Source organism: Lynx canadensis, chromosome A2 (assembly GCF_007474595.2).
Source record: "Lynx canadensis isolate LIC74 chromosome A2, mLynCan4.pri.v2, whole genome shotgun sequence".
In the NCBI taxonomy this organism is placed as follows: Eukaryota; Metazoa; Chordata; class Mammalia; order Carnivora; family Felidae; genus Lynx; species Lynx canadensis.
Genome location: NC_044304.2, coordinates 100,880,274 through 100,895,030, shown reverse-complemented (window position 1 = coordinate 100,895,030; position 14,757 = coordinate 100,880,274). Strand labels below are relative to the sequence as shown.

Genomic DNA, 14,757 nt, shown 5'->3' with positions numbered 1-14,757 from the left:
GCCAAGGCAGAAAAGTACTAACATATCTCCTGAAGATCATCCTCAGTAGCCTACTCCATTGTTTTTATTGCCGTATAAAATAGTTCTTCTATTAAGCAAAAACTGCCCTTGAGTAAATACATTGTTTCCTCATCACCGACCTCACTATCATTTAAAACAGAAGATACACTCATTATAGACAATTGGAAAATAAGAACATTGGAAAGAATGATTTATCTCCTGTATCTATCATCCCAAAGGCAACTCCTCTTAATGCTTTTATGTCCCACATCATCTTTTTCTGCACAGCTTTTACACAGCAGCAATAATACTGTATATACAATTTTGTACTTCATATATTTAACTGAAATAATGAAACCAAGAGTCTCTATTTTTTATTGAAGAATAACCATCAATTGCACGTATGAAAACTGAAAAATAGTCCATTGAATGAATTGCCATCTTTTTTTACACATAGACCTTCTTGTGGATTAAAAAGACTATTTTCTTAGAATAGAATCCTGGAAGTGGAATTACTGTCAAAGGATATTAATGTCTTTATGGCTCTAGATACTTATTGCCAAAATGCTTTCCAAAAATGGTTGTACCAGTTTAAACTGCCTTCAATATCAATACTCATTATATCCGTATTTGGACTATGTATGTCTTGCAAGAATAAACACTTTCATAATCATCTTTATAACCCCAGTACTTTAAATTAATAAAGTTAGATACTATGTTATACTAGAAAATTCTTAAAGCTGAAATCCTGACATCTGGTACAGAAAAGTATGTAAAACTCTTTTTGAGAATCACTCGCCCCACTCTGTCTCCATTTTCCTGTACCACACGACCCCGATTCTTTTCTACACAGAATCCAGTTTTTAATGGGATAATCTTACTCCCCTTTTAAGAAATGATAGCCAAAGTCTACATCATATGGAATCTACAAAGCTCAAGGCTATTTTCATTCATTTTAATCACTATCTGAAATAAAAAACAAGAAAATTAGTCCCTATAGAATCAGAAGGCTCCTCCAGTTCTGTTAAAAGACTTAAGGGAAGCACAAAAACACATTAGAAGAAAAGTGGACATGTTTAATTAATATGTGCATTCCATGCCTATTTCAACAACAACAACAAAACTTATGTTTCCTAAATTACTGAACAGTGAATTCCAGATGTAACTCAACTATTTTCAAATACACAAATTAAAAAAAAACACACACAAATCCACTGTACTACAGTGGAAATGGGCTGAACAAAGTCCCCCAAATCTTTACTTTCCAGGGATTCTAGTATTATGCACTCAACAATTTTAGCAAGCATTTTGTTGTTGCTACCTCAATTACTGTTTTGCAAGTGCTGCCTATTAAATTTCCTAGCACAAATTGGCTGTAAGATTGTTTTAGGTCGTCATTAAGAAATTTATATTAAATATGCAATAAGCTACTTCGGTTAAACAGAAGTTGGGGGGATATTAGTGTCACAGTTTATTATAATAAATAATTTTTGTGTCTTCTGTCAGCATAACCACAGTAGTATCTCAGTACCACCAGCTGATAATAATCTTTATAAATCCTACTTTGCAGCTATGCCATCTGTTAGTTATTATTTTATATGTGTTTCCATATGCATATGTGAATTAGTTGTCACTCAAGACAAATATATAAATAGAATTGCGGTTTTGTGGAGAGATTTTTATCGGCTTGTTTTTGTGTTTTGTTATCTTTAGGCCAGTGCACTAAATAAACATATTCCTCAGTCTTGGAAACCAAAACTAAATTCAGATTTTAAAATAATTTTTATAGTACAAATAAATTTAAGTTCAATACACACTTAATCTAAAAGAATCTATTAAAACTAGGTTGAAATTAAGCGTCACCAAAACTGGAGATGATTAAAGAAACTGAAACTTACATACTCATAGCTCTCAAAATATACCTACAAAACCAAAAAAGAATAGGCCCACTAGAAAAATAAGTAGCTAATATGGTTCCAGTTTTCACAACACAGAACACTTTCCATGATTGAAGATGAGAAAATAATGACTAATTACTTGCTAACTTGTAATGTTTATTCCCTGAAAAGATCAGAATGACAAAAACTCAAAACAGCACCCCCTCCCTCCATGAATCTGTGGATTTATACCCCTGAGCTGTAAGTAATAGGCTCCTAGACTGGCAGAAGGTAATAAGTAGCCATAACATCATTACAACTCATAACCAAATTTTACCCAGAAAGGCAACAAGATAAAAAAAAAAGGGAAAAAAAAAAAAAAAGGAACAGAAGGAGGTGGATAATCCTCCAATTGGATAATTAGTTCCAAATTATAACTCTTTCCCCAAGTGCTAGAGTCTAATGACTTTAATTTTAATGAACCCAAACCTGGGTTTATAGCTCAAGCTCTACACACCAAAAACATGATGAATTCTGTTAAAAGTTACCAGTGGTTCTTAAAAACAGAGACTAAAGCACAACTTGAGAGTAACCACGTTTGGTGACTACATGGTTTGATATCTCTTTAAGTTACGCTATTTTAGGTGATGATACTTTGGGATCATATAGAGAGTATGCCAAGGTAGAAACAGTAGTAACTAAAGTCATCATTAAAAGGAACCTAAAATATTTAGGGAAGGGGACTGAATAAGACAAATATACTGAGAAATTAATGTTTTTCTGAAATGAATGCCTTATTATTTTCAGTTCACAAAGTAAAAAGTCCCACTAACTAATGCAAATAAATATGCTGCCTTTCATAGTCTTTTGTGTAAATGTATCAACATAGCTCATAATCCAAATCTGTAAAAATTCACTTATTGATGTCCAAACCACACCCCCTTTTTGCAAATTATATTCCACCTAGATGCTAGAGTCCTGATGTCGGGAGAGAGCTGTATTTGGAGAGGGAACACATTTTTTAAGTATACTTGGGCTATGAAGTGTAAGGAAAAATAGCACACTACTTAACAAAATATTTTAACTACCATTAAAGCTACAGTACAGCATAGACCGAGTTACATTCTTTTTTAACCCTTTATCATCTATCATTGAAATGCCTGTGTAGAAAGTCGTTTCATACTATGATTTGCTTCTAGATTTCTGAAACTTTTTTTTTCAAATTTTTACTAAAATGTTCTTAAGGATTTTATCAAGGAATATCACAGGAATTTGTCATATAGGAATTAACTGTATAAATAGTAAGAAAAATTAGTTCATGGTTCAATGCTCATCTAGTGCATTAGGCCTCCCTAATATTTCTTCCTTCACTGAAATCTCACTTACCTTTGTAGTTACGGAATTTATGAAGTTTATTTATTCCATTTTATATTATAGTAATTGTTGGGGTTTTCTAATTTTCCATGAATAGATTGAGAATTTCTGCTTCTATAGCTGAGAGTCATAGTTGTATTTATCTTTATAGTCTCTCCACCCCAGGCCCAACAATTCCTTGAGAATAGCAGGCAATCTCGATGTTTATCTGAACTCACCAGAAAACCTATTTTGATATACTAAAAGCCACCCTCTCCAAAAGGTCCTTAGGAAAGGGAGTTCTTTTTTGGCAACTATAAGTCTTATTTTTAGACATTATGGAACCCATACTAATTTACCAAACATTCTCATTATAAATAATATTTCAACATTTCTTATATAGCCATTAAAAACTAAAAACTAAAATAATGAGAATCCTTCCTGTGAAGGTACAATAGTAACAATTTCTTAATCAGACGTATATCTTTTTTTTTTAATGCTTATTTATTTTTGAGAGAGAGACAGCATGAGCAGGGAGGGGCAGAGAGAGAGGGAGACACAGAATCTGAAGCAGGCTCCAGGCTCTGAGCTGTCAGCATAGAGTCTGACGTAGGGCTTGAACTCAAACTGTGAGATCATGACTCGCGCCAAAGTTGGACACTCAACTGACTGAGCCACCCAGGGGCCTTTTTTTTTTTTTTTTTTTTAACTGAAATCCTACTTTTCCTTGCTAATGTAGTAAGAGTGTCAATAGTGTAAATTAATAGATTTTTATGGGTAACTTATAAGAAATAAGAAAACTTTACAGTGATGAAAAAAAATATAGCCCATGTGTTTATAGTGTAAGGAGAAAAACAGGATTTAATGAAGAGACTCACAAGACAGCATTTGCTGTCTTTTTTCCCTTTGTTAACTGATTTGTTCATTTATCCACCCCAGAATCAATGACAGGGCTTCTCTGTCACACCACATGTGTTTGACACTAGGTTAGTGGCTGAAGCTTTAAAGCTGGTTAACTAAAGGTATAGGCTCCATCGTCCAGGAACTGGCATGATAGTGAAGTCATAAAAGACAGCACAGGCAGTACAAGGACATTGAGGCCATCTCTGGCTGGGAATGTAGGGAGAGTTCACAAAGGAGGTGCCGTATGAACAGCGTTTTGTTCTTAAGCTTTATTTAGCAGGTTTCAAGGCATTTGGGGGGCCTGAAGTAATAAAACCTGCTGTTTTTTTCAGAAAGGGATTTGGAAAAGACACTGCTCATCTAATAACAGTCTAGTGAACAGACAAAGGCCTAGCTGAAGAGTGAGGAACCAGACTTGGAAGGGTATTTGTGAGGTAGAATCAGTAAGAATTGATAGACTTGATAAGAATGTTGGCGACAGTGAGTCAAGATGACATTTTTAGGCCTTTAACTTGGCAGGCAGATGATGACATTACAGGAAATCTGGATTACAATTAACAGGTATTTACTGAGCACCTTCCATGTACCAGACACTATTCTAGGCCCACAGAGTCTGTTTTCATTCTAGTCAGAGGAGGCAGACAGTAAATAAATGAATAATCTGAGAATTAATAAAGTTTGTGCAGGAAATAAGATGGGGCTATGTGACAGTGATGGAGGGAAAAAGATACTTTAGCTGAGGTAGTCCTGAAAAATGACACTGGAACTAAGACCTGAATGACCTTAACAAAGGGATAGCAAATCGCAGAGGCTGAGGTGGGAAGGAGCTTAACATGACCAGGAGACAGAACAGCAGCTGGTAGGTGGGGTTGGTGTTTGGGGGTGTGGAGAGAATGGGGATGAGAGAGCACGTGTTGCTCCTGGTAGCCCGCCATAATATACAGCATGTGTTCTAGTTACAGTGGGCAGACAGCAGGTTTTAAGCCAAAGAGTGATGTGATCTCATTCATATTTCCATCTGCTGTGTGGAGAATGGACTTAAGGAGAGTCCTGGTGAGAGTGGTGGCTCACACCCGAGTTCTAACGGTGTCGGTGCTGAGAAGGAGTCAGATTCCACAGGTAGAGGGAGAGATGACCAGGCCTACTGATGGGCTGCATGTGGAGCGTGAGGAAGAGAGAGGCAGGGGTACATTAGGGGCTTTGATTGTAATGTTTTTTAACGTTTATTTATTTTTTGAGAGACAGAGAGCAGGAGCTGGGGAGGGGCACAGAGAGAGGGAGACACGGAATCCAAAGCAGGCTCCAGGTTCTGAGCTGTCACCACAGAGCTTGATGCGGGGCTTGAACCCACATCAGGAATCAGTATTTCTTCTTTGGTCACGTAAAGCCTGAACTGTCTAGAAACTTGTAAGTGAAATGGTACATAGGCAGTTGGATATAGTCTGGAGCTCATGGGAGAGGGTCTCATGGAGATTTACTTGGGGAGTCATCAGTCTCTTCACGTAAGTTAAAACCACAAGACTGGGTAAGATTCATGTTGACTGATCAAGATTTTAGTCATGCATTCATTTAACAAATCTTTTTGACTACCTATCCTGTGCTAGGCTTTGGGACTACAGTGATGAACCAAACAGGCCAGGTCCCCGACCTCCCTCCAGCTGTATGCAGCAACACCCTCCTGTACCACAGGAAGAATTAAGTAGGGGTAGGTCACCATGTAGAAAGTTCCAAAATTCATGGGTGTATCTTCTACCCGAATAATTAACATTCCCCCTAAATCTTAAAAATGATTATGTTAGTGATTAAAGAATGTTAGGATGTTTCTACACAGTATATGAAAAGGATCTGAATTACATTTTGAAGTACTCACAAGGAAAAAATAATTTTCTCATGTGGAAAAGAACCAATACCCTAGTCTTTTTACTGAACACTGTCAAAGAATATACTTTGATGCTGGAAATGGTAATGTAATACAGTTCTAAATAGGCTATTTGCAAACCTGTATAGGTTCAGGTATTACCTATTCATTCGAATGTATTAGAAAATAATCACTCAAAAATAGTTCAAATGTTCTAACTTAAGTGCTCTCTTCCTCTTTTTTCAACTGAAAGATTCCATATCCAGCACTAGGAAAAGCTTAGCACTGGTGAAATCACCTGTCTTCTTTGTACTTGGCACCTATGTAGCAAGAGTAGAAGTTACTATTTATCCTCAGAGGAATATATAATCATAGTGACTTGTTGAGTTTTGCCCCAAAAGGGCTTACTGAGTTTCACTTACCTCCAAAGGTTGGTTGCCTTCTTCTTCTGAAGTTTTACCTCTTGCTGCCATTCTTTGCTCATGTGCCGTATCTCCTATGAAGTGAAAAGAAAAAAAGAAAAAAAACAAAACACCTTTACCATACCATTGAGGCCAAGTGTCTTCAATTTATTTAAAATATCTTTTGTTGCCATATGTTTCACACTATGGAAGCAACCACTGTTTCCTTTGTTTCAAAGTAACTTAATTTTTAAGCACAGTAATTTTATAGAGGTTTCAGAAATCATCCATCCATATATATATATATGTCTATATATATACATATAAACAATGTAAACCAGAGATCCAGAGATGTATCCTGCTTTGATATAGGTTTACTCTGGAAAAATCAAGTGAATTCATATTTTGTAAATCAAGTCATATTTCAAATAAGTGAGGAGAGTTTATGACTTAAGGAAAATAAGGCAAGTTACTTTCAAATTAAAAGTCTCTATAATAGGAACTGTCCTCCATATTATTTTTTTTAATAAGGTTAACTATTTGTAAGTGTTTACTTGTGTGTCTATAGATTTGCCTCCAAGTAGATATGGATATTTGCATGTAATAATTAACCAAATGTCACACAATCTTCACAGAAGGAAAGAACAATGAACAAATTCATAAATTAGCCTTCAGTTAATACTTTGATTCCTAAGGCTGATGCCTGGGTGGCTTATATTACAAAATGAAGTTGGTAATAGGCTGGCTCCAAGGACATAGGACAGACACAAACATAGGTTAAGTATAAGCATAATTTAATTTATTAATGACTTATTTTAATATATTAACTATATCTAATGATCTGTGATTAAAACATGGTAGGGAAAGAAACAATTAGCCTACTTATTTAATGCAAAGTGAGAGGTTGGTTTAGTAATTTGTAAACTGCTCTTCCTGTAAAATTAAGCCAGCTCAGGAATGCCCACAACAAGGAAGATTGTAAGATTCATAGATGATGATGTGGCCAACATTAAAGGTTAAGAATTTGTTAATAAGGAAGGTCACAAGTCTTGATTGGAGATAACAAAGTATGCAAGTCCTGGCTGAGCTTAAGTTTTTTTTTTTTTTTTTTTTTTTTTTTATGAAACACAAAAGTTTAGCATACCAATGGCGATAATCAGGGAAGAGCCTCACTGAAATTTTAAAGAATTAGCCTGTCAAATTCTAACATCGTGAAGCATTAAATTGGTATCTTATTTACTTAAGATAAAGTAACTGTCCTCCCCACCAAATGTTTAAAATGCAAGCATATCGATGCATATTCCAGTTTATAAGCTCCGTTCTCAGCTATGTGCAACATTATCATTGGGCAAGACCTAGCACATAATAGGTATTCAATAAATACTAGCTGAATAAATTAGTGAACTTCTCCTTATAGTTTCTAGTCCATAAAACTGAGATAAAATATTAGGTGGCATGTGATAAAAGCTATATTTGAGCATACAGTTAAGGTCCTTCTACACATATTTGTGAAACTTAAAAGGCAACTGTATTTTTTTAAACATTTTTTAAAAAGTTTATGTATTCTGAGAGACAGATCCCAAGCACGTGAGCAGAGCTGGGGAGGCAGACAGAGAGGGAGAGAGAGAATCCCAAGCAGGCTCCACCCTGTCAGCACAGAGCCTGATGTGGGGCTTGATCTCCTCAACTGTGAGATCATGACTGGAGCCAAAATCGGGAGTCAGATGCTCACCTCAAAGACAACTGTATTAAATACCACTACAGTGTATTGCTTCTAGGGATCTATAATTGTGGTATAACTTATTAGATTTTAAAAACAACGATTTATAAATAAAAAATACTACTGAAACCAAAGCATTAGGAACTTTTGGGTTGTATCTATTGGATAATAAAGATAATAGCTATTAAGTGACCAATTACATCAACCTACTTTTGTGACCTAGCATGTCAAACCATTTTGATTGATTTTTCAAGTGATTGTTTAAACTGACCATTTATCTCGAAGAGCTTTTTTTTCAGAAATCTATCTTCTCTCTGAAAGTTAGGGACAAGATAATCAACCTCCAGTTTACAGGTGGCAAAACCAATGCATGGGGAGTTTCATTTCCTTGGCTAGCGGCGTGAAGCAGCAAAGGTAATGCAAAGGTCTGTACATTGAGGTCAAAGTATGTTTAATAACTCACATGCCTGATGCTTACTATATGCATCGTCCAATATTAAAGGTCATTTACGCAAGAGTTTTTCCCTTTTAAAATGATTACTGCTCTATCCCATAGCCACACAAACACTTTTTGGCTAAAATCATTTGACACAAAGTCTGTACTTCCTTTGCCATTTTCTGACTTCAAGCTGGGTATCTGCACAAAGCTTTCTCCATTTCTCCCTACTGCTTGAATAACCAGAAAGGTTATCAGTCAGTGTTCCTGACATCACACAACACATCTGCCTGGAAGCGATTGTAGAATCACTATTTACTGAAATGCCATGTCTGGCGATGACTCAGATAGGACAATAACTGATTACAAGGAAAAATGCCATCTGCAAGATTATTCTCTATAAACAAAGGCACAGAATGAAAACTACACAAACAAATGGAAAAGAACAGGTCACGATGAAATATGATTTTTGAACTTTTTTTCTTCTAATTGAAGAATTATTTTATCATGAGAAAAATTCAGTTATTTTCTCTAATTTTTTATAACCTACATGAAAGTTAGATACTTCAACAATAAATAAAGATGCATGTGACAAATGGGATATAAGGTATTTTAGTTTTCAAATTGTCAGTTAACTCTAATTTATACACTGGATAGATTACAAGTTTTCATTTGCGAGTCAGCTGTTTAAAAAGAACAAACAACCAACATGTTCACAGAACTTTACATTTCCAATTTTTGTTTTGTTTTGTTTTTTTACAGCACCACATTTGATTCTCACTATGGTGAGGTAAGACATCCTCCCCATCCACCCTCTGTCTCCCCAGTTTAGGGAGAATGAACCCTAAGGGGCAGAGGCACTCAGTGACTTGCCCAAAGTCTCCCAAGTAGAAGGCAGTCACAGTGGGACCTAGAATCCTTCTGACACCTCTAGGGTTTCTGTGGTCTGGTGGAAGGTTCTAATGAATGTGGGCCAAGGTGGGAGGAATCAAATCTGAGTTAGAGAACAGTGAAGAGAAGAGCCCAAAGATGTGAAAGGGAGCTTTGAACACAGGATCTTGTGCTGGTCCAACCCGCTGGGCCCCTAAACACTTCTCTCTACTCTTCTTCTTCCATAAGCCCCATAGATTATCTGTTCTCTTCCCTTTCCATTGATGATGCCTCTCTCCTTCCTTCCCATCCTTCAAAGCAAACACAGTCCCCCTGATGTTTTTCCAGAAGTTTCTAAGGCTGGAAACACTTTCACAAAAGGCAAAATCCCTCTTATACTACAACCATGCAATTTTCTTCGTTTAAAATGTAGTTGTTATTTAGAATAAATAATAAAGCCTAAATATACACACTAAGGAAGCCCTTTTGGAACTCAAAGGGCTGAAGTGAAAATCATTCATATTTTAGATTAGATATTGGCAAGTTTTTCCACTTAAAGTCCTAGACAGCAAACATTTTAGACTTTGTGGGCCCTACTGTTTCTGTCACAAAATTCTCAACTCTACCCTTGTGGCTGAGAACTGTCAGAGACAATATATAAAGTAACAAATGTGGCTATGTTCCAATAAAATTTTATTTACAAAAACAAGTTTCAAGCTGTAGTTTCCTAATCTCTGGGGGTTTATTATTTTTATTTATTTTTTTATTAAATAATCTCAATGCCCAACATGGGGCTCGAACTCATGACCCTGAGCTCAAGAGTTGCAGGCTCTACCAACTGAGTCAGCCAGTGTCCCTCCAGATCCCTATTTTAGAGACTATATGTATTCTACCTTTTCTAGGATAAAAGGCTGAATTAGGTTTTAGTTATAGGAGGAGACAGGGGATGGTCATTAGGGTATCATCATGATCCTATTCTACTGGGTGAATTGGGTCAAAGGAGAGGAGAAATGGTGTTCAAGAGTGAGCACTAGGTATAAAGAACAGGATAAAAGGAGAGAAATCCCCAGTGACAGAAGGGGAACCCCAATGCCTATTTGGGTTACCCAGAGGACACTTGTTTTGGCAGGAGAGGGGGTGGGGGAGTATCCTTACTCTTAGGCCTCCTTGAATGTGGAAGAAAATCTAGTAACATTAACCCCAGGCCTCCCTCCACCATCCCATCCATCGCTTGGTAATTTGGGGACCTTGTGCATGTGATTCTGCCCATTCCTCTTCCCCTTCTGTTGAGAATGAGAGGACTTCAGGCAGCATGTGGTTCTGTCTGCTCTGACCCTCCACAGGGACCTCCTCCCACCTGGGGAAACCTGCTCCAGCCCAGCATTTCCTGCAACTGGATGGGCTCAAGCTAATTTTGGGGTTCAGAAACCTATCTGGTCCTTGACAGATCTTTAACATCAGCTCAGTAGGCAATAAAAGTGAGAATTTGGTCTCTACTTGTTGGGGTTTGCCCCCCTCAATTGGTTAGCTCTTATCTGAAGAAGAGAGGTGTACCTGCTGGAAGACCCTAGGGTCTAACAGGACTGGGAATGGGCTGATGAGGACAGGGCTGGAGCCTACCTAAATATGAAAAGCTGTGAATACAGAAAACTATTTTCTTTCTTTTAACCAGAAAAGAATTATCTAGAACTGCTTATCTGAGAATGCAGTCTACAAAACACTAGTTTCGAGGGGTTCACATGGAAGAAATATTTCTATGGTCAAAAGTATGAGAAAAATCTGCAGAATGCGTTCCCTTCCAGTTGATTTCCAATGCACTTTAACATATTAAAGCCTGTGAGAAATTCTTCAGTAAAGAACTTTACAACTTTTTTTCACAATGTATTTGACTATGGAGCATTGTATTCACTGATACCTATTAAACATTTCACAGGGGTCTATGAACACACCATGGGAAATGCTGATAGAACATTTCTAAAGTTAAAATTGGTTAGGGAATATATCATTCTTACCTGACTCTTCAGTAGACTCAAAATTGCCAAACTTGTTATTCAGCTTTCAAAGAGTCATTTTCCACAGTGCTAACCTACACTTATTTTCTTTTCGCTATCTTTTCACAACCCCCTTGTCAGTTTATCCAATGGCATTTGGGGCGGACTAGCAGGATGTGTCTGCATTCTACTACATACTTCTGATTCCAGAAGAGTTGATAATCCATAGAGGAGAACAGGAGAGCCAGGCACCTTGAAGACACAGGAGAAAGCCCCAGTGATCAGAAATATCTCCCCCACATATTCCGCCAATTAGAGATTCATTAGGGTTAATGAGCTCCTCTTTTAAAATGCAAATACCCTCTGGGAGTGTTTGCTTATTAGTCATTCACCAAGTGAAGTAGTGGAAAGAACAGTGGAATGGCCACTCCATTAGCTCCTTTTCATTCTTCAGTCACACACTCATTATACGAGGCAGCCCGGTGTGTCAAGGGAATGGCTTTGGAATCTGACAGAACTCGACCCTAATCCTTTACCAAATCCATGACCTTGTGCAAGGTACTTAACTTCTCAGAGCCTCAATTTCCTCATCAGAAAAATGGGAATGATACATAATAAGGCTGCTACAAAGATGAAAACAAGAGAACATGTTAAATGCTAACTGCAAAGAAGCCGGGGCGGGGAGTAGAGTTGGGGAAGATAAAGGTTTCGTCTTAAGCATAGTCCTCTGTGCTTCTGCCCTTGTCACATAGCTGTTGTCGTTATCCGCCCCAGAGGAGAGAGGATAGGAGAAGCCTCATGTGTAATCTCATTTAGTGCTCTTGGCAGTGTTGTGAGGTAGGCTTTATTATAGCCACGTAAGAATGGCAGGCCCAGTGTTGGAATCCAAGTCCGCTGACAATGCCAGATCATTACATAATCTCACGCTGCCTCCCATTACTTATCAAAACTTGAGTTCTCCAACTCTGCCTAATACACTTCACACTGGAGTCTCCTCCAGTTTGGATTAGTTTTCCCTTCCATGTTTTCCAATACTATCCTTTTGCTCCTTGTTTTCCACTATAATGAAGAATGGAAGAAAGCACAAGTACTAATTGCTCAAGACATACCCTGCCCAGGAGCCCACTGCTGTTAGGTCAGGATTCTGATGACAACTGTTCTAACCCCAAGGAGGGGAAAAAAAAAAAAAGAATCAAGAAGAGCAATCGGCTAAGCCACAGAGGGAAGAACGAAGTTAGCAAACCAAAATGGCAAAGGGTTCAAGCTGACTAGGAATTAAAGAAGAGCAAATTAAGAGGACACCAAGAACATCTTACCAAAATTATTATGCCCCAAATTCACTAAGGACAGGATACAACTGATACAGTGGCATCATTCTGATAACAGAAGTCAATAAATATCTGTTTATTTGACTGTGGAGGGTGTGGTGAGGGGAACAGATAAGAAAGTTCTACACACACAGTAATGGCTGATAAAAAGAATGAATTCTAAATGCTTGTTATAATACTTAAATTTTTAAAAAATGTTTATTTTGGAGAGAGAGACAGAGCATGAGCAAGGGAGGGACAGGAAGACACAGAATCCAAAGCAGGCTTCAGGCTCAGAGCTGTCAGCACAGGACCCTAAGCAGGGCTCGAACCCACCAACTGTGAGATCATGACGGGGCTGAAGTCAGATGCTTAACTGACTCAGCCACCCAGGCACCCCTGAATGCTTGTTAAAATATGAAAAAAAATTAAGGGTTCAACAGAACAATCTACTTTTCACAACATTAGTGTGGATCTTAATATATATTTGTATACTACTTTTAGGCATCATGTTAGATTTTAATCTTCTGGCTGCCATTAAAATCACACAGCTAAAATCTTGCTTACTACTTTAAGAACTTAAGGTCACACTGAGTACTGAAATACATTTACTCAGGGAAGTAAAAATATCAGCAAATCTGAGGTTGGACCCACTGATCAGTCCTACTGCACTGCTCTTAATTAACTTTTCCTGGGATTTCACAGATATCTTTAGGTCTGAGTCTTGTTACGTTGTAGCTATGGGTAATAATTTTTCTGGAAGATCTCAAAGCAACCAGACACATCAATTAAGCTGTAACACTATGTTCAACAGTTAAACCCACGTATTCTTACTTTTGGACTGGAAGACTAGAGATGCAAAAGCCCCACCCCATCCCACCCCCAATTAATTTTGTACAGTATTGCATTATGCTGTACAAATCTGCCTTCAAAGGATTTTTATTACTCTCTTTCCTCAATGTGAATATACTTATATACTACTAGAGTAAGTTCGGTTGACCATTCCTGACTCTGGATGGCAAAATGTTGTTGAAAGAAAGCTCTACAAAGGGCTGCTCTGAGCCTTCCACTGACAACAGGTTCTATAGGCTCTGTGAAAACAAACAGGACTGACACAAAAAGGATTTTCAGTGTGTATGGCCTGAGGCCAAAATTTGTAAATAGAAAAGGGTAGGCTCACTCTACTAGGTTATCTGGTATCCTGAGACACAGACTCAAATGCAATGCCTGTTGTAGGTAAAATGATGGCATTGATCTATCACTAATAATGCACCCTAGGTAGGAGACGTATTGACATCATGTCACTCACAGTCAGAGTGTTCAGTCTCCTTACCAACCAACAGAATAAATTTGTGAAATTACTGGTGGGTGTCAGGGGTTCTCTACAGTCCGTTTTCAACATAGAAAAATAAGTGATCCCATGAGATCCAATGTATGTTTCAAACGTAGCATCAATTGGCCCAATCAGAGATATTAGATTGGTAAGCTTTTCAATCTCTTGAAATGGAGTTCTCAGACTGATAGAAGGGTTTTAGTCTAATAGAAAACTGCAAAGAAACTTTCTAGCAGAAACAATAAGAGCGGTATATGAAATCTAATCAGCTTCAAGTTTCATTCAATCAAGAAATATTTGTTAAACACGTGCTGTGTACATATATCATGCTGGCCACCATGTGAAGTAGTGCAGTCCTGTCCCCAGGCTCACAGCATTTACATTCTGGAAGGGATTACAACTCCAGCAAATGCAAATCACAAAAACTGGCTGTAGAAACAAGCCAAAAACTAAAAATTATGGGAGTCCCCAGTTGTTAAGGAAAAGAAAGTTTTATGGAGCACCCTGTGAAAAAGGTGGCCAGCTGTAACAAAACCATATTTCATTAATAGGACTTTGCCCCCACTACAGTGACCGTGCCTTTCATTCTATCTATCTATCTATCTATCTATCTATCTATCTATTTATCTATCTATCTATATACACACACACATATACATACATATGCACACACACACATATATATATGTATATATACATATATGTGTG

General features: G+C 37.5%; 1 protein-coding gene across 3 annotated transcripts in view; it reads right to left on the bottom strand.

Moving 5' to 3' along the window:
• Positions 1 to 14,757, bottom strand: part of UMAD1 (UBAP1-MVB12-associated (UMA) domain containing 1) — a 268,623-nt gene that overhangs the window by 118,011 nt on the left and 135,855 nt on the right. For all 3 annotated transcript variants that reach the window (XR_004343294.1, XM_030308015.2, XM_032592418.1), the window contains exon 3: positions 6,414 to 6,487. Coding sequence is in view for 2 of the 3 variants with exons in the window: in XM_030308015.2 (XP_030163875.1) it covers positions 6,414 to 6,487 (74 nt within the window). In the remaining variant the exon portion in view is untranslated. The remainder of the gene's footprint in view (positions 1 to 6,413; positions 6,488 to 14,757) is intronic.